Genomic DNA, 26,223 nt, shown 5'->3' on the forward strand with positions numbered 1-26,223 from the left:
TGGTTTAGTTGCTCTACCGGTTTCACCTCTGACATGCTGAGCAGAAAAAAAGGAGCGGAAATGATTGTGAAAACTTCCCTGTAAGTGGAGATGAGCTGTCATTACTGTCCGTGATGAAGAGAGCGATATGAACGGAGGTTTCCCAAGAAGAGCCCACCAACACTTCTCTGTTAAAGGAGCTGTCAGCTCTACTGGCTTTTATTTACAATGGTGAAGTTCTTATTGGGCTTGTATTATAAATTTGCAGCCACCAATCGCAGAGGTAAAGGTCGTTTTCATCGTGCGGAGCTCCAGAGGCTTTTACTTTTGATTTAACGTATCTTTGACGCAATCTAACACATTGTAAATGTGCTTTAAACAGGCATTGAGAGGATGGAAGCCACGGGGTACCGCACAGGGAGCTTTGAAGCCCTTCATCACTCCAGTGACGATGACGATGATGATATGGTGGACATTGCAGGAGGCACTCTGGACTTCTCCAACTCGGACGACGTTCCTCCTCTCAGCTCAGGTAACAGCACAAGTAATAGTCTCTGATAGTTTTTAAGTAAAACTCAATCTGCAGGTAATGAATGGAGGGAAACACCAGAACAACCAGAAATACTAATATGTACTTTTTAAAAAACAGTTGCATGGACCAGCAGTTTAATTCAAGTCTGGTAGTGTTTAAAGCTAAGAGAGTGCATAGTGTGCCATTTCAAAGTCATTATTTTGTCCCTCTGGTGCCCCCTTAGTATCTGTAATTGATGCAATTTTTCTCTCCCTGGTGTTTTGGAAAACCTTTATTTCTGCCTCTGTCTGAAATATTTTAAAGTGATACTCGGGGATGGAACAAGTTGGGTCCTATCACAAGGTTTAGGGCAGAAATGACCCCTACAGCAGTGTTTTTGTGCAGCAGAAGCCCAGAGCGCACGCAACAAACACCCCCTCCCTGCTCGTCAGCCGGTTTCCTCTGCACTCAGACAGGGCCAAATTTTACTTGACCAAAAACACAAATAAACGGACTCCCACCGAAAAAATCTGATATCCGTCTGCATTCACACTTTATTTAGATAATTTTCAGTGCGTTACTTTCACACAAAAACACAGCTAAATAAGGCTCTAGTTCTCATCGTGTCGTAAAATGGCGCTACCTCTGCTGCAGAGCCATGGCTGGCTACGAGGCGCTCGCCGCTTAGTGTATCAGTCCACGCATGTGGCGTGCCAGATATAAACAAACCCAGGTAGTCTGCCAGGACGAAGAGACACGATGAGAACTAGAGCCTTATTTAGCGGTGTTTTTGTCTGAAAGTAACGCGCTGAAAATTCTCTGAATAAAGCGTGAATGCAGACTGATATCAGAGTTTTTCGGTGGGAGTCTGTTTTTTTGTGTTTTTGGTCAAGTAAAATATGGCCCCGTCTGAGTGCAGAGGAAACCGGCAGAGGAGCAGGGAGGGGGTGTTTGGTGCGTGCACCCTGGGCTTCTGCTGCACAAAAACACTGCTGTAGGGGTAATTTCTGCCCTAAACCTTGTGATAGGACCCAACTTGTTCCATCCCAGAGTATCACTTAAGGCTCCTCCTTCACTCTGATTGGCCAGTTCTCTGGAGGCCTGTCTTGGGCAGAGCTGTACGGCAGACCTTGGTGTTGATACAATTAATTGCCGTTGTGTATTTATGTTTTTACAATTTTCATTTACCAACAATCTCTTCTTTGATACCCTGTATCATATGCACCTTATTACGTATCTCTACCAGACCTGTACATTGAGGGAAAAAAAAGAGAAAATAAGATGAAAACAGAATAAAAACCTCCTTGGACCTGTTAGTGTGAACTGAATGTTTTAAGAGGGGGGCCTCTTTTACCTTCCCGAGTTATTCTCAGAGCAAAGGTTTTAGTTTCCTCACACTGCAGCTGAATGGCTGAGCTCAGATTTGAAGCTTGAAATAAGTTTGGTAAATCATTGGATTGATCTCTGTTATTAAAATGACAAGTGTATGAGTCCATCACATGATACCAGGGAACCGTGGTCATTAATCAGAATAATCAAGGAGCACATGCTCTCACATGAAAACAAACTGTAGAACATAAAAACAAGCATTAAGTAGAGGCACAGCCTTGTGCTGTTTGTGGGTGAATTCCTGTAATCTGTCACATCTGTGTAAAAATTCTGCCTAGTAACTGATGATGTCATTGAATCCAACCTATGGCACTACAAACTTTTTCTTACTGAAATCATTGCATCCGCCAGGCTACAGAAATATCAAGTGAAAATGTGTCAGCGTGCAAACTGGGAAGGGTATTTGCATTTTTTGGCAGGAGAAAAGAGCTTTTAGAGCTGTTTCTATGTACAGCTGCAGCATTTGGCAGTTCAGATCAACAACTCACTAAACTTCCTGCATTTTTTTTATTTGGAGTAGTCTGAGTCTCGTTTACACCCCTGAAAATATAAAATATTGAAAGTTTTATGCTGATGCTGCATCACTACATTTTCTTGTATTTTCAGGTTTAGACTAACACAGTGTTACTTAAAGTCCATGTGAGAAGTTTTTAGGTAATCTTGAAAAAGTCTCCCTTCCAGATAAATGCCTGATCATAATCCACACTTTAAAATGAGATTATCAGCATTAGTATAGATTATTTTTAAATCAGAATCAGAATCACTTTATTCGCCAATTCTTGAAAATATTCAAGAATACAAGGAATTTGACTCCGGTTTAAACTGCACTCTCTCAGTAGACATGTTGTGAATAGAATTAAAAAGTAGAAAAATAGAGCTCAAGTGGTAGAGAAGAATAATAATAATTACAATATTAGTAAAGAACTTTGCACAGAGGAGAATAAAAATATATACACAATTTAAGTAAAGAAATAGCGCACTGAATAAATGTCATAAAAAATGTGCAATTTGCAACAGAGAAATGGAAGATGAATGTGCAATAGAAAACAGAAACAGACAGGCTGTGGCTGTACATGGGGTATATAAGTTGTTGTTTTATGGCAGGTTAAAGGTATAATTGGTAGTTTGATTTAGATACACTTCTCGTTAAACTGGTTAAAATGATCTATATGTACCCATTGCAAGAAATACATGATGTGTTCTTAAAGTAGAGCGTAAATATCCGCTATTTACAGCACACTCAAAAAAGGAACATTGGTGTTTGTTCAGTCAGCATAAATAAGACATGTAGCTTCTACTAGATTATTTCATGTTCAGTGGTTAAACATGATTAAAACATGTTTCAGAATGATGTTCAAAATTGTTAAAACAACAAGATCACTTTATGTTAACTCAACCTAATTGGTTTAGGTAGGAATCCCATCTGCAACACCTCTCCAGAGCAGGATGTGGCAGTAATGTACAATAGGCCCTATTCATCAGAGAGCAGAGCCAGAGGATAACCTGCAGTAAAACAGGGAAAACACCAACCAATCGTCATCCAGGGACACCTTCTTTGCAAACCAATCAAATCCCGTCGCTGTTCTGCCCGCCACCTGCGCGTACATTTCACTGGCGTGCACATGATTCAGTGTGCATGGCCGAGCTGAGAAGGAAGGAGCAGTGCTGCAGAACGACGGAGAAGCTACCTATACCCCGATTGCCCGTTGCCGCTCCTCCAGCTAAACAGAGCAAGAAAAGAAAGATGGAGGCTTTCTTTTCTTGCTCTGTTACCCTGCCTCTAACTACTGCCCCTCTCGCTCGACCTCGGGCCTGTCCCCTCTGACCCGATGAGGTACTTGGCTCTGGGCTGTAGTTCGGATCAGTGTCTTATAAACTCTCACCACAGGGGCTCTGACAAGCAAAAAAAAAGTGATATTTGCTAAGTCCTAGAGAAAATGTACATGTACTGTTTGTATTATAGCGCTACTCCTGATATCATGTCACAGGTAAAAGTGGACGATTCTAGCATGACAGTCGCGAGTACTGACAAAAGTCACGTTTGTTTATTGTTTTTTTTAGCTTCACGTTGTAACGTTTTGGTGTTTCCTTACCTCTAAATGAGACATGACTCTACGTAGTGCAAAACATAAAATGATGTGCTGAGTCCGTCTTTCAGTCATTCACAATCATAGTTGCGAATCAGCGGCGCCCGTGCATGTGAGCGGAGGCGTTGCTTTGAGGGAGCTCCAAGGGGAGGGGGAGGAGGGGCTAGGAGGAGTCCTGACGAGATGCTACATTCAAATTCATGCTAGTTTTTCAGGACTGCCAACCCTGCCTTTAAGTGTTCATCTGTTTGACAGCCTGGGGAAAGAAACTGTTTCTGTGTCTGGACGTCTTGACGCACAGAGCTCTGTAACGCCGGCCAGAAGGGAGCAGTTAAAACAGTTTGTGTTCGGGGTGTGAAGGGTCTGCAGAGATGTTACCACCCCGCTTCCTGGTCCTGGACCGGTATAGGTCCTGGATGGAGGGCAGGCTGGCGCTGATGAATTTTTTCTGCAGCCCTAACAGTTCATTGTAGTCCGTGCTTAACGTGTTTGGAGGCTGAGGAAAACCAAACCGAGATGGAGGAGCACAGGACAGACTGGATGATGGAGGTGTAGAAGATGATGAGCAGGTCCTGGGGCAGGTTGAACTTCCTGAGCTGTCTGAGGAAGTACAACCTCTGCTGTGCCTTCTTTCTGATGAAGTCTTTGTGGGAGGTCCGGTTCAGATCCCTGGAGATGGTGGATCCCAAGAACCGGAAGGAGTCCACAGTAGACACGGTGTTGTTAAGAATGGGGGGGGGTGGTGGGGGGGGGGGGGGGGGGGGGGTGGTGGTGGTGGTGGTGGTGTTGGTGTTTCTCCTGAAGTCCACTGTCATCTCCACAGTCTTGAGCGGGTTCAGCTCCAGGTGGTTCTGACCACACCAGAGGACCAGCTGTTCCACCTCCTGTCTGCAAGCAGCCTCGTCACCATCCTGGATGAGACCGATGATGGTGGTGTCGTCCGCAAACTTCAGGAGTTTCACAGAGGGGTCCCCAGAGGTGCAGTCATTTGTGTAGAGGGAGAAGAGCAGTGGGGAAAGCACACACCCCTGGGGGATGGCGGTGTTGACTGTCCGTGTGCTGGATGTGATGGACCCCAGCCTCACCTGCTGGGTCCTGCCAGTCAGGAAGCTGGAGATCCACTGACAGGTGGGGGCTGGCACAGAGAGGTGGGAGAGCTTGTGGTGGAGGATGTCAGAGATGATGGTGTTGAATGCTGAGCTGAAGTCCACAAACAGGATCCTCACGTATGTCCCTGCAGAGTCCAGGTGCTGTAGGATGTAATGCAGTCCCATGTTGACTGCATCCTCAACTGACCTGTTTGCCCGATAGGCAAACTGCAGGGGGTCCAGCAGGGGTCCTGCGATGTCCTTCAGGTAACTCAGCACCAGACGTTCAAAAGACTTCATGACTACAGATTAGTGCTGCATGATTGGGGGAAAAGGTGCGATTGGCGATTAGGTGGACAATATTGCGATTGTGATTGTGATAAAAAAAGTTGTGTCATGAGTCTACAGACTTGCTTGGTTATCATGGAGAAAAACCAAGAAAAAAGCAGAGATGGATTACTGAGGATTTTAATTGTATAATAATTCTCAAAATATCCAAACTTACTGTACACAAACAACAATGTGGACAAAAGAGGACAAAATGCTGCATGTCTTCCATCTGTGCTCTTTGTTTACTGAGTCACGTTTTTCTTCTTTGTTGGATTTAATAGCGGGGTAAGCTGCTACGGCGTCGCGTTATTGTTTAACAGATGCGGCTTCAGGCATCTGGCTTACAGGCCGCCCACCACGAGAGGGCAAAGTTTGCTGTGGAAACGCAAATGTAAATCAGGCTTAACTGTACCAAACCATCCCAAACCGTGCTGAACTGACCCGAACTGCTTGGTGGAAATGCAGCTAAAGAGTCCCTTTCGAACCTGGTGTAAAACAGATTCAGCTCCTCAGCCAGATGAGGGTTCTCCACAGGGTGTGGGGATGGTCTCCTGTAGTTGACGGCCTCCTGAAGCCCCTCCACACCGACGCAGGATCGTTACCTCTCAGCTTCTCAGAATAGCTCCTCTCAGAGCGCGGTCACACTGGCCATCCAAATCGTGCCGTGCCTAAGCACGATTGCCCCCCTGCAGCGCTGTTCCCCAGCTGGAGAGTACGGCCAGCGGTCACACTTCCCCAATATGAACCAGACTTTAGCAGGTATCACACACGCGCACAGCTCGCCTTCGTCATCGTGAAGCGTCTGTTTACATGAAGCGCAATCTCATCAGAGTCAGCACAATGAGACACAGAGAGCACTGCTACAACTTTAGAGACTTCACGTGCATGAAGTAAACCGTGCCGAAGCAGGGAAGGGAACCGTGCTTGAGCACGGCACAGTTGCGGTCACACTGGCCATTCCAAACGTGCTTTACGGCTGAAGCGTGCTTTTAGGCACGATTGGCCAGTGTGACCGCATCCTGAGCTGCTCTGATCTCCTTTGTAAATGGTAAATGGTAAATGGACTTGAGCTTATATAGCGCTTTTCTAGTCATGGACCACTCAAAGCTGCTGTACACCACAGGTCACACTTACCCATCCACACCCATTCGCTCTCACATTCACACACTGATGGATCCGATCTTTACTATGACAGCTATCCATCAGTACATCTAACACAGTCACACCCTTTCATACCCATTCACACACCACTGACGCAGCAGGGAGCAACTAGGGGTTAAGTGTCTTGCCCAAGCACACATCGCCATGTGTCACCCAGAGCTGGGCTTGAACCTGCAACCTTCCGATGACCGACCAAGCGCATTCTCCAACTGCGCCACCGACGCCCCTTTGTCGGCGCGTTCCTGGCCTGCTTGTACTGGAGCCTGTCCCCACTCCTGTAGGCCTCCTCCTTGGCCTGGCGGAGCTGCCTCAGTTTCCCAGTAAACCAAGGTTTATTGTTGCTGTATGTGTGAAAGGTCTTGGTTTGCACACACAGGTCCTCACACAAACTGATGTAGGATGTCACAGTGTCACAGAGTCCATGAATGTCTGTGGCTGCAGCTTCAAAGACGCTCCAATCTGTGCAGTCAAAACAGGCCTGGAGCTCCTTTCTTGACTCGTCCGTCCGTTTCTTCACAGACTTCACTACAGGCTTTGTAGATTTTACTTTCTGCCTGTAGGTAGGAATAAGGTAGATCAGAGAGTCCTAAAGCTGCACGGGGAACAGAGCGATATGAGTCCTTTATTGTGGTGTAGCAATGGTGGAGAATATTAGCGTCCCTGGCAGGACACATGATGTGTGTGTGGTTTGCTCTGTTAAAAATCCCCTAAGATGATGATAGCAGGGAGTCTGGATGCTTCCTCTCCACGTCTGTGATCTGGTCGGCGAGCTGCTGCTGCGCCTCTGTTACACAGGCCTGAGGTGGGATGTAAACACTGACCAGCACAAACGAGGAGAACTCCCGCGGTGAATGAAACGGGCGACAGTTTATGAAAAAAGATTCCAACTTGGGGCTACATGTCCTCTTCAACACTGTGACATCTGTACACCAACCTTCGTTTATATTAGCATGCTCCGCCTCCCCTTGTCTTCCCTGAGAGCTCCGTTACGCGGTCCGCGCGAAGGAGCTGGAAGCCGGGCAGATGTAGAGCGCTGTGTTTACTGAGCCAAGTTTCAGTGTAACACAGGGTGGCGGATCTGCTGTTGAGGAGCAGCAGTTCATCCATCTTGTTTGACAGAGGGCGGACGTTGGCCAGGTGGATAGACGGGAGCGCAGTGCGTAATCCCCGCTGCCCCAGTTTCACGAGCACACCTGCTCGCTTCCCCCGTCGGCGTCCTCTGTAAACTCCATACAGAGCTGCTGCTCCTCCAACCAAAACATCTGTAAAGTTCCCTGGTTCAGTGAAAACTGGTGGAAAAGTTGTAGCAGATGTCAGGCCAATGTTTATGAGCTCTTCCCTGGTGTAAGTGACCAGAGAAGGAGAGCAAAGTGTGCTGAAAACACACAAAACTGCACAAAGTACAAGAGAGCGCATTACCGAGGCGACCATCCGCGGCGCCATCTTGATACTACTAAATGCTACCTCTCAGCTTTTTGATTGGGTTGAGCAGGACCAGATTGATTTACAGCACATTTAAGTCCCCATGACAACACCAGGCTGTCTGACGAAGTGAATTAGACAAAAGAGAGATCTGTGTTTTGCTCTGCTGAAAACAATTTCTGTGATTGATTTGTAGTGATGGTGGACACTGGAGCCTAACTGTCAGACCGAAAAAGGACAGAAGAGCAGAAGAAAGCTTCACATGAGAGAGATGGAATATGAGCTAAAAGCTAAAACACGAGCTAAAGGCTAAAAGACACGTCTCAGAGCACCAGGTTGTGAAAAAAGCTAAATGTAGCTGGCTACTAAACTACGGTACAAACTGACAAAGTTTGCTTGTTGTCACTTTTTAGACAACATAAAATGTAACTGTACTGATAAATATCTTACCTCGTTGCGTTGTATCCAGTAAAAAAGTTGTCTTGAACCAAGAAAACTTGTTTCGATCTGATCTCCATTCATTTCCATAACAAACACACCCCTTGTTAGAAGTCAAGTCCACACCACAATGAGCAGGAGACTCTGGGCCAAAAGGTGGCACTGCAATCCAATTAAGACAGATCCTTGCCATGGCATGTTTAATTAACTTTCTTGCAGAAAAAAACAACCTTACAAAAATCTTTGTTTATTTCCCCCTCTTTTTCTGTATTACTGATTATTTTTAGATGTGAACAAAAAGAACAAGACATAAATTGAATTAGTCTCCATAAAATGTTGCTCATTTTTGTCATAAATGGTTATTTTTCTTCAATGAAGAGCTCTCATATGGTTATGTACTGCATGGTTACTGCAGATGTTGTGGCTAGACATTTTGACAACAGGAAGTAAAGCCTGTAGATTCTTGTCTGTGGAAGAAGCTCTTGACAGGGTTAAAATGGTAATAATGATAATAATAATAAATCAGATTTATTTTACACTTATTAAGGATACTGAAAGACGCTTCACAGAAAAGAAACAAATATGAGAAAAGCAGGGAGAAGAGATACTTTTTTGATGGGGTCCCAGTCTTGACAGCTGTCTTGAAGAGGTGGGTTTTGAGTTGGGTTTTGATGGAGAGGGGTGAGTCTGAGTTTTGGATGTTCAGTGGAAGGGAGTTCCAGAGGGTTGGGGCAGCAGCTGCGAAGGCTCTGTCACCAACAGTGCGGTACTGGTGGTATGGTCCTGGTGGTATGGTCCTGGTGATGGGGGTCAGGAGGTTGGTGTCCGATGATCTGAGATGGTGGCTGGCGGAGTGACATTGAAGGAGGTCTGCAAGTTATTGAGGTTATTGAAAGCTTTGTAGGTGGTGAGTAGAAGCTCTTTTTTCTTTAAACTTTTTATTTGATAATTTTGAAAAAAAAGTTTAAAGAAACAACAGACAGAGGATACATCTTAACAAGATAAAGTAGAACAAACAAACAAGTCCATTACATGGTGGGATTAATACAGGTCCATTGTAAATAACATTTTTATGAAGCTAGACTGAATTTATAAAAAAAGTCATTTCAGATGTTCATGAAAAGGGGCTCTCTAATTTAAGAACCAAATTATAAGAAGAGTAACAAAGTAGAAGAGAGAAAAAAAACATTCAATGTTGGGACGCACAGAGAAATAACATTCAGTTTTGGGTTTTAAATTTGTGTTTGAGTTGGGTTCGTTTTTCTATTGATTTCATTTTGTTTATTTAATACATGTATACACATACATGCACACACAGATACACATTATATGCATATATACACACATGCATGTACATACACGTGCATATATATACATACACATACAAACACACACACACACACACACACACACACACACACACACACACACACACACACACACATACAATTACATATTAGGAATGTCCCGATCTGATCATGTGATTGGAATCGGGGCTGATCGGGGCATTTTTTTAATGATCGGAGATCTGGGGAGAGGGAATCGGAAAAAGCCTGGGGCCTCAGGTCTTGTTTTTAATTAAAATTTGTATAATAGCACATCATCATTCATTTTAGAATAGAACTTAATTTGTCATTATAACAAGTACAACAAAATTGCAAACAAGAAATTGCAACCTTATTGTCACACACATACAAGGTAATCTTGTGGTGTACCACTGAGAAGCTTTGTTTTTATTTTGTTGATCCAATGCTGCACTAAGTGGAGAAAAAAAGCTATATCCATGTTGGCTAGAATGATACCTTCATTTAAATCACATAAAAAAACTTAAAGGGCAACTTGTAGGAGTTTTTTTTCTTTCCTTTTTTCTTAATGCATTGCTGAAAGATCGGATCGGGAAATATGGGGATCGGCAGATACTAAAAAAAAAATAGGAATCGGATCGGGAGAAAAAAAAAACATGATCGGGACATCCCTATTACATATCTTTATTATTTGAATTGTTTTCTGTGTTAATTCCAATACTCTGGCTCCCACTCCATGCACCTCTAAACTATATTCTATTCAATGTTGTTCTTTTCTTTTGTTTTCTTTTCTTTTGTTTTCTTTTCTTTTCTTTTGTTTTCTTTTCTTTTCTTCTTTAACTTAGGTATTCAATCATTTTTTTCCACAACTTATACACATCCCACCAAGAATAAATAAATAGATTAATGATTTATTAAATAATTGATTAAATACAAGTAAGTAAATAAATCAATTAAAAGACAAAAAAGAGAAAATATATAGAGTCACAGGTCAATCTATGTCTAGTCTGAACCTGGTTAGACTATTCAAAGCAACCAATGCCCACTGGGCTAGGCTGTTATACTTCAACATACATGTGCATTTATTTTAAATCAGACATTTTATTCAGATTTCATCAAAATAAAATAAGATCTCCATTTCAACCACAATTCATTAAATTTATCCATGCAAAGATTAAGGGAGAAAGTCAGCTTTTCCATGTTATATGTCACAATTCCAATCCAATCATCTTTAGTTGGAGCCTCTTCGAAGAGCCATTTTCTTGTTATCCCTTTTTTACAGGCTGCCAACATTATCTTAATAAAATACATATCCTTGGGGTTATTTATGGTTTTCAAATTCCCAAGGTATACTGTACAAAAATAATGTTTAAACTCGAGTCTCATTATTGAATTAATCATTTATATTATTTACAGTACACTCTTGTAAGAACTCTTCCTTTGGACAGCCAGTGCACCTCTGTGTGATACGGTAAGTGCGTGATACAACGTTGAGCAATCGACAACATCCATGCTCTCATCAAGCTGGATGGAGATGGAGAAATCAGCCGCTGCCTTTAATCTTGAAATAAGCTGCTTTTCCAAGTTGTTTGAGATGTCATGTATCTGGCGTGAAACTGTGTTATTACTGAGGGGGATACATTTGATTTTTTCTGCTGATTTTGTGCCCATTACTGTGGTCACCATGTCTATCGCAGCACGAAGAGTGAGTTTTTCCACGATGGTGTGTGGCTGCCTCTCTCTGATTACAGGATAAGAAACCAGATACGAAGCAAGCTTGCCTTTGTCATTTTTTTCGCAGAACATCAGCCGATGCTTTGATTTCCTGTGCCTTTCTCTGAAAAAAATCCAGGGGTTAGTTTACAAGATTGTGGTGAAGTGTTTCCAAATGTCTCTTAAGTTTTGTAGGCTTTAAACTTTCATTTGCAAGTGTTTCTCCGCAAAAAACACACATCGGCCATTCCTCCTGGTTATGAATCGAGCAGTTCACAAAACCATAACTCAAAAAGTTGTCTTTGTATGGCCTTGAAGCTGTTTTTTTCTTTTTGGCGTGAAGCTCTTCATTTGATTTCACAAGCTGCCTACCCGCTGTACGGTCCTCTGCTGGTTGGTTGACTTGATTGCTAATGCTGGCGTTGCTAACGTTAATGCTGGACTCACACAGGTCTTCACTTGGTACCGTCTGGTTAAGAGGACCCGAAAGGGTCATTCCAACTCCATTACACAGATTTCCATCACAGGCTTGGCCCTGTGGGTCTTCAGTAGCTGTCTGCTCTGGAACAATGCACTTCTTTTTTATTAGCCAAGCATCCATGACAGTGACTTTTTTTTGCTCCCTTCATCCAGTGGCCGGTAAAAGAGCCTTATATTTTGTTGTAATGTGGTGGAGAGGGCAAGCGTGTCATAGCTGTGCTCCCTCATGTGGCGAAAGTGTGTATCGCAGGCAGAAATGTCACAGTAAATACTGCGACATAAACTGAAAACTTATTTGGTGACCCATAAAAAATCTCTGGCAACCCACCCGTGGGTCAGGACCCAGACTTTGGGAATGTTTGCTATAAAGAACACTTTGTCCGACTCATATCTGACCCCTGGCGTTTTTTAACCCTTCTGGTAGAGTATTCGTTTTTCTCCAGTGTACATCATACACTGGAGAATTATCAATACAAATAAAATACTTGTATTGATAATTTTCTTGTTGATAACAGAATCCTTCCATCCGTAAAATCTGTCTGAAACAATGCAATAGTCATATATGACCATGCCACAGTGACGATGGATATGAGACTTGAACGATTTCATAACAACTGTCCTCCATGGCATTGCAATAACTACTTACTCTCAAACAAAGACTTGATGGATTTCGTATTAAAACAAATAGACTTCTCTCTCAATACAGATAAGGCTCTAGATGTCCCTGCATCTTTGTCGTGGGAGACCCTAAAAGTTTATACTGGAGGTGAAATAACCTCTTATTGCAGTTTTGAGAAGAAAATGAAAAAAGATAAGCTTAACAACCTGACAAAACGTATTTCACAATTAGATGCGATATATGCTGACTCCCCCTCTCCATCTCTTTACAAAAGCTCTCTCTCTGCAGCCTGAATTTGAGATTATAGCCACAGATCACACCGCAGATGCCACGGTTCGAGTAACCAGCAGGGTTTTCTAGGACCCAAAGAGAGACGAAGGCAGAATCAGGTTTGAGGGTTTTTATTGAGAGGTTTGGGAGAGAGGGAGAGTGTGGCTGTCAGTGAGCAGCTGCAGGAGTGTTCTTCAGAGGCACTGGGAAAAAGCAGAGGCAAGCACGGGTTAAACTCCAAGTAATCAAGAAAGCACAAAAGCACAAAACACAATAGGGAAACGTCCAAAGCCTGATTACCACAGTGAGAGCAGGAATCAACTGACGCCTGCCCATTCCTCCACTAGAGCTTATCCTTATCCATGCGCTCCTAATCGGCCAACTCAGGACAGGTGTGTAGAGTGCAGCCGTGGGAAACCTCTGAGCTGCTCCAAAGAGAGGGGAGGGGGAGACGAAGAGCAGCCTCACCACAGCCAGGACCATGACAGTACCCTTCCTCAAGGGATGCCTCCTGGCGTCCTGCCAGGCTTGCCAGGGTGAGCGTTGTAGAAGTCCTCAAGGAGCGAGTTGTCCAGGATGAACTTACGAGAGATCCATGACCTCTCCTGGGGACCATACCCCTGCTGGGGACCATACCCCTCCCAGTCATCAAGGTCCTGGAAACCCCTACCTCGGGGTCTGACGTCCAGGACACGAGTCACAGTGAACGCAGGGTGGTTGTTGATGACAAGTGGGGTCTATTGGGGTCTAGTGGGGTGGAGGGGGAGGGGAGGGGGAACGGCCGGAAGGCTTAAAGCACTGGAGGACACACGCTTCAACCGGGACATGTGAAAGGCGGGATGGATCTTGAGAGAGTCAGGTAATTTCAACTTAACAGATGTGGGGTTGATAACTTTCTGAATGGGGAATGGTCCAATGTAACGTGGTGCAGGCTTACGTGACTCCATTTGAAGCGGGAGGTCCTGAGAGGAGAGCCACATCTGTTGGTGGTAGAGTGCAGTAACGCAGCCAGAGCATCCATCCAAACAGCCCTCACTTGCCGGAGATGCTCCCTCACTGAAGGGACGGCCTTGGCTTGCTCCTGGTCAGGGAAGACGGGAGGTGGGAAACCGTTACACACCATAAAGAGTGACATACCTGTGGCCAAACTGGTGAGGAAGTTGTAGGAGTACTCAATCTCGGCGAGAAAGGAGCTCCAGGAGGATGAATTCTGTGCTTCCTCGCACCAGAGCGACAAACTGGGGGCCATGGTCTGAGACGATATCCACTGGGATGCCATGAAGTCCAAATTTCACTGGGAGGTTAGCAGTCTCTAAGGCTGAGGGTAACTTGGGGAGGGGCACATAGTGAACCATTTTTGAAAATCTGTCAATTATGGTGAGGATGACAGCGTTACCTTCAGAGGGAGGTAGTCCGTTGATGAAATCCAGGGAGATGTGTGATAAGAGTCAGCTGGGGGTAGGGAGAGGGCGCAGCAAACCAGCAGGGGCTTGATGGGAGGTCTTGCCCCGGGCACAGATGGAGCAGGCAAGGACGAACTCCCTGGTGTCCTTGGCCATGCTGGGCCACCAAAAGTGCTGCCTCAGGAACTGGAGAGTCCGGGTCACACCGTAGCGCCCTCCAGCCAGTGCCTACACCAGCCAACAACTCTCTATTCCCCATGTCGTAGTTCCTCTCACAGACAGCATGAGAAGAACACACAGGGGTGCATCCTCTGAGTCGGGGGTCGCACTGAGACAAAACAGCTCCAGCTCCGAACATCCGAAGTGTCCACCTCCACAATAAACTGTAGCTTAAGGTCTGAGTGTTAAAGCATTGGAGCATGTGTGAACAAGGTCTTGAGGTGGGGGCCTCAGGGGTCCACAGGAAAGGGGTGACGGTAGAGGTGAGACTGGTGAGGGGACTGGCCACCCTACTGTAGTCACGGATGAACCAACGGTAGAAATTAGCCAAGCCCAGGAACCTCTTAAGTTTTTTGCATGTGGCAGGGATGGGCCAGTCCAGGACAGCTTGAATCTTGGCCGGGTCTGCTCTTAACTCTCCTTAAGTAATGATGTAGCCTAGGAAGTGAGTTGAGGAAACGTGAAACTCACATTTATCTGGTTTCACAAACAGGCGATTCTCTACGAGACGTTGAAGGACCTGCCGAACATGACTCTTGTGTTAGGACATCTTTTTGTCATTACTCTATTTTATACTACTATCATTATTATTTAATTTATTTATTTATATATTTATGTATTTATTTAGTCTATCCTTCCTTTTAATGTATTGTTTTATTTCAATGTTTTATTACGATGTTTAAGTCAGGATACAGATTTATTTTACTTCACATTATCTATTTAATCTCTACTGTTTTACTACCTCAGTTTTAGCTTCTATACCTTTTATCACATTCTACTTTTTTAGTCCATCGGTTTTCCAGTGTTTCCTCCTGGGGGCCTGCCACACCGGGAGTTATGATAAATGAGATAATAAAGTGAGTACACCATATCAAAAGCAAGAAACTTTAATGTCTTAAAGGCAGGGTTGGCAGTCCTGAAAAACTAGCATGAGTTTGAATGTAGCATCTCATCAGGACTCCTCCTTGCCCCTCCTCCCCCTCCCCTTGGAGCTCCCTCAAAGCAACGCCCCCGCTCACATGCACAGGTGCCGCTGATTCGCAATACTGATTGTGAATGACTGAAAGACGCACACAGCACATCATTTTATGTTTTGCAGTACGTAGAGTCATGTCTCATTTAGAGGTAAGGAAACACCAAAACTTTAAAACGTAGAGCTAAAAAAACAATAAACAAACGTGGCTTTTGTCAGTACCTGGCCTGTCATGCCAGAATCGTCCACTTTTACCTGTGACATGATATCAGGAGTAAAGCTATAATACAAACAGTACATGTACATTTTCTCTAGGACTTACCAAATGTCACAGAGCCCCTGTGGTGAGAGTTTATTAGACTCTGATCCGAACCACAGCCCAGAGCCAAGTACCTCATTGGGTCAGAGGGGACATGCCCGAGGTCGAGCGAGAGGGGCATTAGTTAGAGGCAGGGGAACAGAGCAAGAAAAGAAAGCCTCTTTCTTTTCTTGCTCTGTTTAGCTGGAGGAGCGGCGACAGGCAAACGAGGTTTAGGTAGCTTCTCCGTCGTTCTGCAGCGCTGCTCCTTCCTTCTCAGCTCGGCCACGGGCACTGAATCATGTGCACGTCAGTGAAATGTACGCGCAGGAGGCGAGCAGAACGGCGACGGGATTTGATTGGTTTACAAAAAAGGTGTCCCTGGAAGACGATTGGTTGGTGTTTTCCCTTTTTTACTCCTGCTGTAGATAGCAGATATTTTCCGCTCTGTGATCTGTACACATCATGTATTTCTTGCCAGCGGTACATATAGATAATTTAACCGGCATAACAAAATGTGTATCTAAATCAAACTACCAATTATACCTTTACGAGTATTTAACTGTAATTAAAAGGTCAGGATCTTTTAAATAAAATAAATTAAACAAAAATATAATAAATTCAGCAAACAAGAAAGACAAAAAAATACAATGAAAATGAAATGGACGCTCTTTAAGAAAAAAATACATGTCAATGAAAATAATGAATACTAATCAAAATTAATAAAACATAGACCCTGTCTAAAGAAAAAACGAAACTCAGAAAAAAAACAACAATAAAAACTTGAAAAGCAATTTCTGAAGAAATTGCTCAGTGAATGCAGAATGCTGAAGCAGCTTGCGCTGAACTGCTAATGCAGAATGCTGAACATGGATGACTAAAGATATGTCTGAAAATGGCTGAATGAAGTCTTAAATAGCTCGCGCTGAAATGCTAATGCAGAATTCTAAACATGAATGACTGAAGTAATGTCTGAAAATGGTTGAAAGAAGTCCTGAAAGCGTGCACTGAACTGCTAATACAGAAGCTAAACATGAATGACTCAAGATGTGTCTGAAAATGGTTGAATGAAGTCATGAAAGGCTTGCACTGAAATGCTAATGCAGAATACTAAACATGAAAGACTGAAGATTTGTCGGAATTAAGTCTTGAAAAGCTTGCGCTGAACTGCTAATGCAGAATGCTGAAGATGAATGACTGAAGATGTGTCTGAAAATGGTTGAATGATCTCTTGATAAGCTTGTGCTCAACTGCTAATGCAGAATGCTGAACATGAATGACTGAGGATATGTCTGAAAATTGTTTTAAGAACTCCTGAAAAGCCTGCGCTCAACTGCTAATGCAGAATGCTGAATTCATCTATTCAAAAATTAAAGGAATGAATTAAATTTTAAAGAACATTTATGGAAATAATGACCTAACTGAGGGAAAATGCAAGTCTGATCTCTTGAACGCTGTTAATCTGCAATCCTGTGTGTCCTGTGTGTGAGTTTTTTAACCATGTAAGCCTGTAGGCTGAGGCCCATCCGAAGCCAGATGTTGCCATGGTGCTCATTGTTTACCAACCGCCATCAGAGAGCTGGTGGAGTCTGTTGATTCCCAACACATTCCCTTTCAAATCAAGGTGTCAAAGTGCTTGCAATTCTGACAAAAAAAAAGAATGATCATGAAGCATAAACCAGTGTAATCTAAAGTTGGATTTAAAAGTTTGAATGGCTGAATCAATTCAAGAATTAAAGGAAGAAATTTAAATTTAAAGAAAAAAATCTAGGAAAATAAGGAGCTGACTCAGGGAAATGGAAGTCAAATGCTGTTAAAGTGTGATACTTTCTGCTCTGTGTGTGTTCAATCATGTAAACCTGTCTGCTGAGGCTTATCTGAAGCCAGATTTTGCATTGGTGATCACTGATAAACACACACGCGTGTATTTGTTCCTGGATGTTTTTATTAGTTAGTATAAACAGCTGCATGAGATGAAAGGTTGCCACGATGACATGCTCGTTAAGCTGCAGGTGCAGAACTTTGCCCTGGTAAGTGCAATCTTCGGAAGATTTTGTGGCAAAGCAAGAGTCCGAATCTCCTGTCACCTTGCCAAAACCGTGAGGGCTAGAATAAAAATGAACACACTGTAGGAATCCTGACACCCTGAGGAAGCTGTCTGTCTAAGTTTCATGTCTGAAGGTCAAGAAATGGACCCATGACAGTAATAGATAGATGAGGAACATTTGACTGATCTCTGAGAAAACCCCTCTGGAATTAACATGGAGGTATATTGGTTTGTTCGTTGGACTTCTCATGACAGTTGGCCATTTTGTAAAAAAGTGCTCCGTCCTTTTTGCTTTAAAAACCACTTTGTCAGAAGCAGGACAAGACTACCTACATTTTGACATATAATATGCCTATGTGGGGCAAAAATTGTGACCAAGAGAGCAGTTTACCCAGAAGTTTCCCAGGTTTTGTTTCCCCCTCTCCCCACTCTGTCGTTTGAATCTCCCACTCTAAGCTGAAACATTCTGTCCAATACACACCAATGTTAAACAGCTAAAACAGCTGAAAATCTTCATGACCTTTGAAGGGTCATTGTGAAGAAACTATGAATGCTAGGAAACATTAGAAACCGACTGAATGAAGCCAAAAGATAGCTAAATATTTTGAAGTTTGAATGGAGTTTGTAGCTGAATGTATGACTGAATGAGGAGGGTTTGAAGCAGGCTGAAAAAATGTCCTGAAGGGAGAAAATTTTGAAAATTCTGCATTCATCTCTATGAGACCAAAAAACGCACAAATTCTGAAATATCTTGGAAAGTATTTTTTAAAAGTTTCTGAAGAGTCATAGCCCCCTTGTCCCCACTGAAACACACATTTTGAAGTTTGAACGATGAAAATCGGTTGAAGTTTGTTGGAGCTTTAGCAGTCCAAGAAAGCGGGCGGAAGAATGCAGAAGAAGAAGAATTTTTTTTGTCACAGAAGAACATATGCTGTGAATGCATTGCTGCATTCACAGCAACTATAGCCTAAATAAAAGGGAGTTTATACAGTTCCTGAATTGTCTGTAACATGTGCTTTTTCCCAGTCAATCCGTACTGTCTGTCAAACATTTTTAACAATTCTGTCTTTCAACCGTATTGAAGGGCTGCATTTCTTTGGCAATGTAGCTGTCTTTGAGCGCCCACCATTTGGTGCTTTTATGTCTACTTACTTTGCTTTTACTAAAAGCCTCAGTAAGAGCGGATTGTCAAAGAACAAGGCTCCGCTGCACCTCCCCTTCTTCTTCTTCTTCGTCGCCACTATTTTCAAACAAATGTGACATATCAGCTCGTTGGTGTTCATGAGCTCACACTTTGTTCATTCTGATAAAAACCAAAATATTCCCACACTGGGACTGTGGCAGGCGGCTTAAGAACCGTATCTTTCATGCCATCACTCAACGTGTGTTTCCTCCTTACCACTCAGGACGCTTGCTTCAGCTCTCTCCGTGTGTACATGCGAGCAGCCCCATCTTCACCCCAAAGATCGCATTTTTGACAGATGCTCACTCCGCTATAAATCCGCTAAATCCGCTAAATCCGCTATAGAACCTATGCACCCCGATGTTAGGAAAGATAGACGTAGTGAGCCATTTTCTCATTCAGCCTCTTTGGTCGAAAGAGAGGAGGAAAACAAACATGCATGCTCATGTCAGTTTATCGAGGCTGGCAAACTTACCGAGGACGTTTTTATTTATCATTCGGTTAATTGATTTATTGATTATCGTGACAGGCCCAGGTGGAAGTCAACACCACCCCCTTCTTATGCTCTTTGAGTAAAAGAGGTTTAAATTTGAAAAAAAAAGGTATTCTTTAAAAGGATCCTCACTTATATTCAGAGAGGTGTGGGGCCCCTTTCTTGTTTTTACTGAAAAGATCATTTTCCCACTTGTTCCCAAATAACATCCTGCTCTGTCCTACTGCTGGCTTCTGTTTGTTAGCTATGCCATGTAATTGTATTTGTAAGTGTAATTTCTGTATTGATATATTTATTAAGTTTATTGTATTTATTTATTTGTTTATTTTATTTTATTCTATTTTTTAATTTAATTTAATTTAATTCTTATTTTTTCTCTTGCCATAACTTCTCCATTCTTTGTACTTAAAGGACTGAAATTGAGGAATCCTAGTATGACTGGAGTGACCACCTCATTCTGATGTTGCTTATTTGCTCATTTGTTTGTGTGTTTATGTTAACTCTTCAACATTATCATTTATGAGTATTGTAAACATATTACCTTTCTGTGTATAAAAACTCAATTATCAAAACTGTTGAAAAGAACCCCAAAAAACACTGAGCTGGGACTCATCCATCACAACATGCCTTCTACTTGGGCTGGGACAATATGCTATTCTTGCAATTCAATTCTATTACGATTTTTGGGGGTCTGATTCAATTTAAATTGCGACTCTTTGATATTTAAGACTTTTGCTAATTTTAGTTTAAAAGGTTAAATGATGATTATAATGTCTACAGACTATATCAGAGCCATATTTTTTCTATAAAATGCACATCATGTGAGCCAGGGAGAAACCCTCTGCTGGGGAAAAGTAATAACTTTTAATCAATCTAGTTTATAAACAGAGACTAAAATGAAGATTTTGAATTTGTAAAAAAAAAACAAAAAACAAAAAAAACAACAACGATTTTTTGACAAAGAATCCCGATTTTGGTATTGTCAAACAAAAAAAATCCTGATTTATTGAATATTCTTTTTTTCTACCCCCCTCTACTTCTTACGTCACACAGATTGCGTCTTCAGTCCTTTTACTGCTTACTCTTTATTCAATGAGCTCTGATTTGTTCATGGGTTGTTAAGGTTAAGGTCATTGTGACCAATTATACTTAAACAGTTGTTATATTATTGTTAGCTGCGCTCAGCTGCTGCAGTGAGCAATGGGCTCTTCAACAGGACATGATGAATGATTGACAGACTGAATGAGTCACAGCTTTGGTTACAGTGTGTCTGCTGGAGTGGAGCTGTTCTCTTTCATACCACAGTGTTTACTTCAGAAAGTTCACATGTGGTCGCTGCGTGGGACAGGAGGTGTGGGAAGTGGAAATAGATGAGATGACTGAACGGTCAGGTGGGATAAGGGATGGGAAACACTACGAGGTAGGAAAACAATGATTTTCCAGACCTCTGGAGCCAAAGAGCTGCGCTGCATCTTCATTTTTTAGAGACATGAGGAACTTCATCTGGTGGACATAAAATAAACTCAATTAGCTCATTATCTTTGACCACAATTACAACAGTCCACAACTTAAACATGTTCACAAGACTAATGTTTGTTGGCATCAAACGCCACGGGGGTCACATGAGACGCCAGCTCGCATGGCAATCAGACATGAAGAGTTCAAGGTTCAAACCCTCTCTGAAGACTGTCTGTGTGTGTGTGTGTGTGTGTGTGTGTGTGTGTGTGTGTGTGTGTAGGTGTGTGTGTGTGTGTGTGTGTGTGTGTGTGAGAGCATGTGCCAGTCTGGCAGCCGTTCTATGCGCACGTGTGTGTAGATACTGTTAACTTTGGCAGAGAGAGCTGTGGTCATATGACGGACACAGCGTGACAAATTTTCCAGAATTTTCTTAAAAAACTCTGTGTGTGTGTGTGTGTGTGTGTGTGTGTGTGTGTGTGTGTGTGTGTGTGTGTGTGTGTGTGTGTATGTGTGTGTGTGTGTCTGTGTGTGTGTGGTTACTCAGAGTCTCTAGGTCCCATTCTGATCTCTGACCCCTGAAGCTTCCTTTAACTTGACACAGCATGTAAAGCAGCCAAGTCATGTTGAAGAGCATAAACTTCAGACTGCGTCTCTCTCTCTCTCTCCCTTTCTGTGTACGTGTGTGTACGTGCGTGTGTGTATGTGTGTGTGTGTGTGTGTGCGTGCGTGTGTGTGCGTGCGTGTGTGTGCGTGCGTGTGTGTGTGTGTGTGTGTGTGTGTGTGTGTGTGTGTGTGTGTGTGTGTGTATGTGTGTGTGTGTGTCTGTGTGTGTGTGGTTACTCAGAGTCTCTAGGTCCCATTCTGATCTCTGACCCCTGTGATAGTGTGAGCAACTTGCCTCTTTTTCCCCTCCTTTCTGACCACAGGTTTTATTCGGGACATCTCAGACCTTTTATCTGTCATTAAGTCACAATATAATAGAGTTCTTACTATTGGTGATTTTTGCCATCCATGTCTACTGCCCTTCTTAATCATTTGATTCTGAATTCCACAATCTTTAAGCTTCCTTTAACTTGACACAGCATGTAAAGCAGCCAAGTCATGTTGAAGAGCATAAACTTCAGACTGCGTCTCTCTCTCTCTCTCCCTTTCTGTGTACGTGTGTGTACGTGCGTGTGTGTATGTGTGTGTGTGTGTGTGTGTGCGTGCGTGTGTGTGTGTATGTGTGTGTGTGTGTGTGTGTGTGTGTGTGTGTGTGTGTGTCTGTGTGTGATTACTCAGAGTCTCTAGGTCCCATTCTGATCTCTGACCCCTGTGATAGTGTGAGCAACTTGCCTCTTTTTCCCCTCCTTTCTGACCACAGGTTTTATTCGGGACATCTCAGACCTTTTATCTGTCATTAAGTCACAATATAATAGAGTTCTTACTATTGGTGATTTTGCCATCCATGTCTACTGCCCTTCTTAATCATTTGATTCTGAATTCCACAATCTTTAAGCTTCCTTTAACTTGACACAGCATGTAAAGCAGCCAAGTCATGTTGAAGAGCATAAACTTCAGACTGCGTCTCTCTCTCTCTCTCTCTCCCTTCTGTGTACGTGTGTGTACGTGTGTGTGTGTGTGTGTGTGTGTGTGTGTGTGTATGTGTATGTGTATGTGTATGTGTGTGTGTGTGTGTGTGTGTATCTGTGTGTGTGTGTGTGTGTGTATGTGTGTGTGTATGTGTGTGTGTGTTTCTGTGTGTGTGTGTGTGTGTGTGTGTATCCCTGTACCCCCCTCCCTATCCCCCCCCCCCCCCCCCTTCCCTTCTCTCTCCCACTCTCTCTCCTCTATCTGTCTCTCTCTAACCCCAACACAGTCGAGACAGATGTCTGTCTAACATGAGTCTGGTTCTGTCCGAGGTTTCTGCCCGTTAAAGGGAAGTTTTTCCTTGCCATTGTAACTTGCTAAATGCTGCAAAGTCCTGTACTCATGGTGGATTAAGATAAGATAAGACTCCTTATCTTGTCTTGATGTTGGGTTTCTGGTAATAAAATTTTATAATATTTAGGGGTCTAGACCTGTAAATGTTTTTGTAAAGTGTCTTGAAATAACATTTGTTATGATTTGGCGCTATATAAAGAAAGATTGATTGATTGAGATTGATAAACTTGACCTTATTGAGTAATACTAAGTCAGAAAGACTATAAGTGTGATACTGCAGTGTTTCCCACAGGATTTTAGGGGACTGTGGTGGGAGAGTCTCTGACCCTTGGTGGTTTTAATGTGTGTGTACGTTTTTAAGCGCGATGTATCACTGCTCTTGGCACTAGTTTGTAACTGCATGTGTGTAAGTGGTGTGTATGAACAATGACCTGCATAAACCAAAGTGTAATTTTTGAAACCAGGCTGAAAACCTGTATAAATGAGCTCTTTTATCATGGGACCTTTGGATGGATAGGTCTGTTCCATAGTGGTATGTATGTTAACACTGATGAAAGCACGGATGTTTCCCTGCTTCGTCAGCTTGACCTGCACATCAGGTATGACTGAATATTGTTCATAATGTAATCTCCCATATCATTATAAAAAGGAAGCAAAGTGGAAACCCTTTGTATATTGTTTTAACATCTTGAAAAAAGTTATTTTGGAATAAAGGGTCAGATTACGATTCTTCTTCTCTCTGCTCCCTTACTTGGATTTTGGGAGTGTTATGTCTTCATTTTTTGTTTTTCATTCCGTTTTTTTTACTACAGTGACTGCAGAAAATAGCCTCAATAAATAAAGATTCCTAAATTTGCTGCGGCCCAATTCATCACAAAATGTAGCCTAAATCATTTTCTAACTGATATTTCCCGATATTGCTGTTTATCTGGCTTTGAGAGAAATTCAGCTTCTTCCATGCTCTCTCCGTCTGTTGTGTTCACCATCTTACACTGACGTCACTCTACAAAATCGCAGTTGTTCCCATTTACCTTGGGCAAAAAGTTGTCAATGCTATTTCCTAGGGGTGTAATGGTACACAAAAAGTCATGGTTCGGTATGTACCTTGGTTTTAGGGTCACGGTTTGGTACATTTTTGGTACAGTATGGAACAACGCAAAACCATTTGCTTGTTTAGCATGTTTATTAAACCAAAAACTGGCCATTATACAGCGAGGGGGGAGGCTCCTTCAAGCTCCGGTTAGTCGTTAGCAGCAGCCATGATGCACAATTCAGACACAAGCTCCTGTGGCTCTTTGATATAGGGCTGCAACTAACAATTATTTTTTAAATTATTTTATTTATTTATTTATTTTTTTCTCAAGGTCATGATGATTTTCAGCTCTTCAAGGAAAAAAAAAGGAAAAAAAAAAAACCCAAATAACTAACGATTATTTTTAAAGTCGACTAATCTATCGATTATTTTTTCGTTTAGTCAACTTATCACGGTTATTTTGTGTTCCAACCTAGTTTGGCCTTTAAAATGTGCAGACCTTTATAATTCAACCTGTGTGTTGCATTTTCACTGCATTTACCCAGAATTAGGTTCTCACCTCTGATTGGTCAGCCCTTTGTCATGTTTGTTTGTTTATCTATTTTTCATTCATGATGACATAAAAATATAAGTACAATACAAAAAAATAAATAAATCTCAAAATGAATGAAGCAGCAAACAGGGAAATAAAGTTGTTGTACGCAGTGTTGGACAGACCGCTTATTAGTGACTTTGGGCTTGTTTTCTAATGTTTATTTGCTGATTGGTGCTTGCTTTGCTCTCTGTATGATCCTGTTTCACTCTCTCCCAGCCTTCATAAAAATGCGTTAAGCTTTGTTTCTCTACATGCGCTATTTCGCTCATGCGCACTCCGCCCCTGCTCCTCCCCACTGAGTGTTAGCTGTGCAGTGTGAGCTTGAGAGTGAGAGCCCCTTCAGATAAATGTCCCCTCTTTTCAAAAGTTAGGGGAGTTTTGACACTAGTTTGTGACTCAGATCCTGAAAAACAGTCTGTAACAGAGAGTGAAGGAGACTCTCTAAATCACGTTATCAGACACTAAACTCTGGGAGCTGTCAGGCCGTCCAAGTCGCAGATGCAGAGCCTCCGTCAGCGCACAGCGCTCTCTGGGAGTGGAGACTTTTCCTCATCAGTATTCCTCACGTATGAACTTAGTGATCTTTTCCCATAAAAGTATCCAATAACACAGCACCTCATGCTGTGAACTGAAATTACGAATGAGTATTACCCCCTGGTATTTGGTTTCACCATGTGACAACGACAATAAAAACAATAATACGACGCGTCGACTATTAAAATTTGCGTCCATGAATTTTCATCGTCGACGTAGTCGATTATAATAATAATAATAATGCATTTTATTTGTATTGCAATTTACATTTTCGCAATCTCAAAGTGCTACAGAGAAAGACACAATTAAAAATAATTAAGACACCTTAAAAATCCTTTTTAAAAATTAATTCTAGGAGTTATAATGGAGAACCCAGTACTGCCAACTAGCTAAATGCTTTTTTAAAGAGATGAGTTTTATGATTTCTTTTGAAATCTTCTGTAGACTGTGGGGCTATCAGGTGGTCAGGGAGGGCGTTCTACAGCCTCGGGGCTGCAGAGGAAAAGGCCCGATTATGTGGACTAATTGTTGAAGCTAGGGCTGAACGATTTTAAGAAGAGATTGAATTGCGATTTTTCTGGCAGATATTGTGATTTCAATTCGATTCACAATTTTCTTCTAATCAAGCTTTTGGATATTCACATGTAGGGCTGAACAATTTTAGGAAAAGATCTAATTTTTCTGGCAGATATTGCAATTCACGATTTTTTAATCATCAATAGTGATGATAAATAATCTGTTTTCATCAACTTCTACTCCTAAACAGAGGCTTTGTGTTGTTGACCTGCTTACCAGCACTTTAAACATATAGATTGTCTACAAATTTGTAAAACAGAATGTGTATAATACTTGACACAATAGATCCTGAGTCAGTCAGAAGTGCTGCAAAAAATTGCTCCTTTGGCGATCTCAAAATTGCATTGTCTAAAATTGCGATTTTGATCTGAAAACGATAAATTGTTCAGCCCTAGTTGAAGCCCTACTTTGATATTCATCTTCTGATTGGCTCACTGTGAGACGTCACGTCCACATGATATGCACATGATCGCAAAGCACAAATCACAGACCACTTTCCTCATGAATATTAAAACGCCTTCCCTGCTCAGCCAATCATAAACAAGTACTCACGTGAATATGAAAGAGCCATGTGCAGCGGCTAACGTAAACTTACTGTACTGCCTTATGGAGCGGTTCGGCACAAGTACATGTATCGTTACACCCCTACTATTTCCTGTTTTGATTATAATTTTTTTTGTAATAACACTTGTTTTTC

The 26,223-nt window shown here is 42.4% G+C and overlaps 1 protein-coding gene across 1 annotated transcript in view; it reads left to right on the forward strand.

The window, feature by feature from the left end:
- clcn5b (chloride channel, voltage-sensitive 5b) overlaps positions 1–26,223 on the forward strand; it is a 61,645-nt gene that overhangs the window by 532 nt on the left and 34,890 nt on the right. Inside the window, exon 2 of the mRNA XM_074662178.1 lies at positions 362–511. Within this exon, the coding sequence (XP_074518279.1) occupies positions 373–511 (139 nt within the window). The 5' untranslated portion in view covers positions 362–372. The remainder of the gene's footprint in view (positions 1–361; positions 512–26,223) is intronic.

This window comes from Halichoeres trimaculatus, unplaced genomic scaffold (assembly GCF_033239565.1).
Source record: "Halichoeres trimaculatus isolate MK-OKI-2021-1 unplaced genomic scaffold, fHalTri1.1 fHalTri1_scaffold_22, whole genome shotgun sequence".
Classification (NCBI taxonomy): domain Eukaryota; kingdom Metazoa; phylum Chordata; class Actinopteri; order Labriformes; family Labridae; genus Halichoeres; species Halichoeres trimaculatus.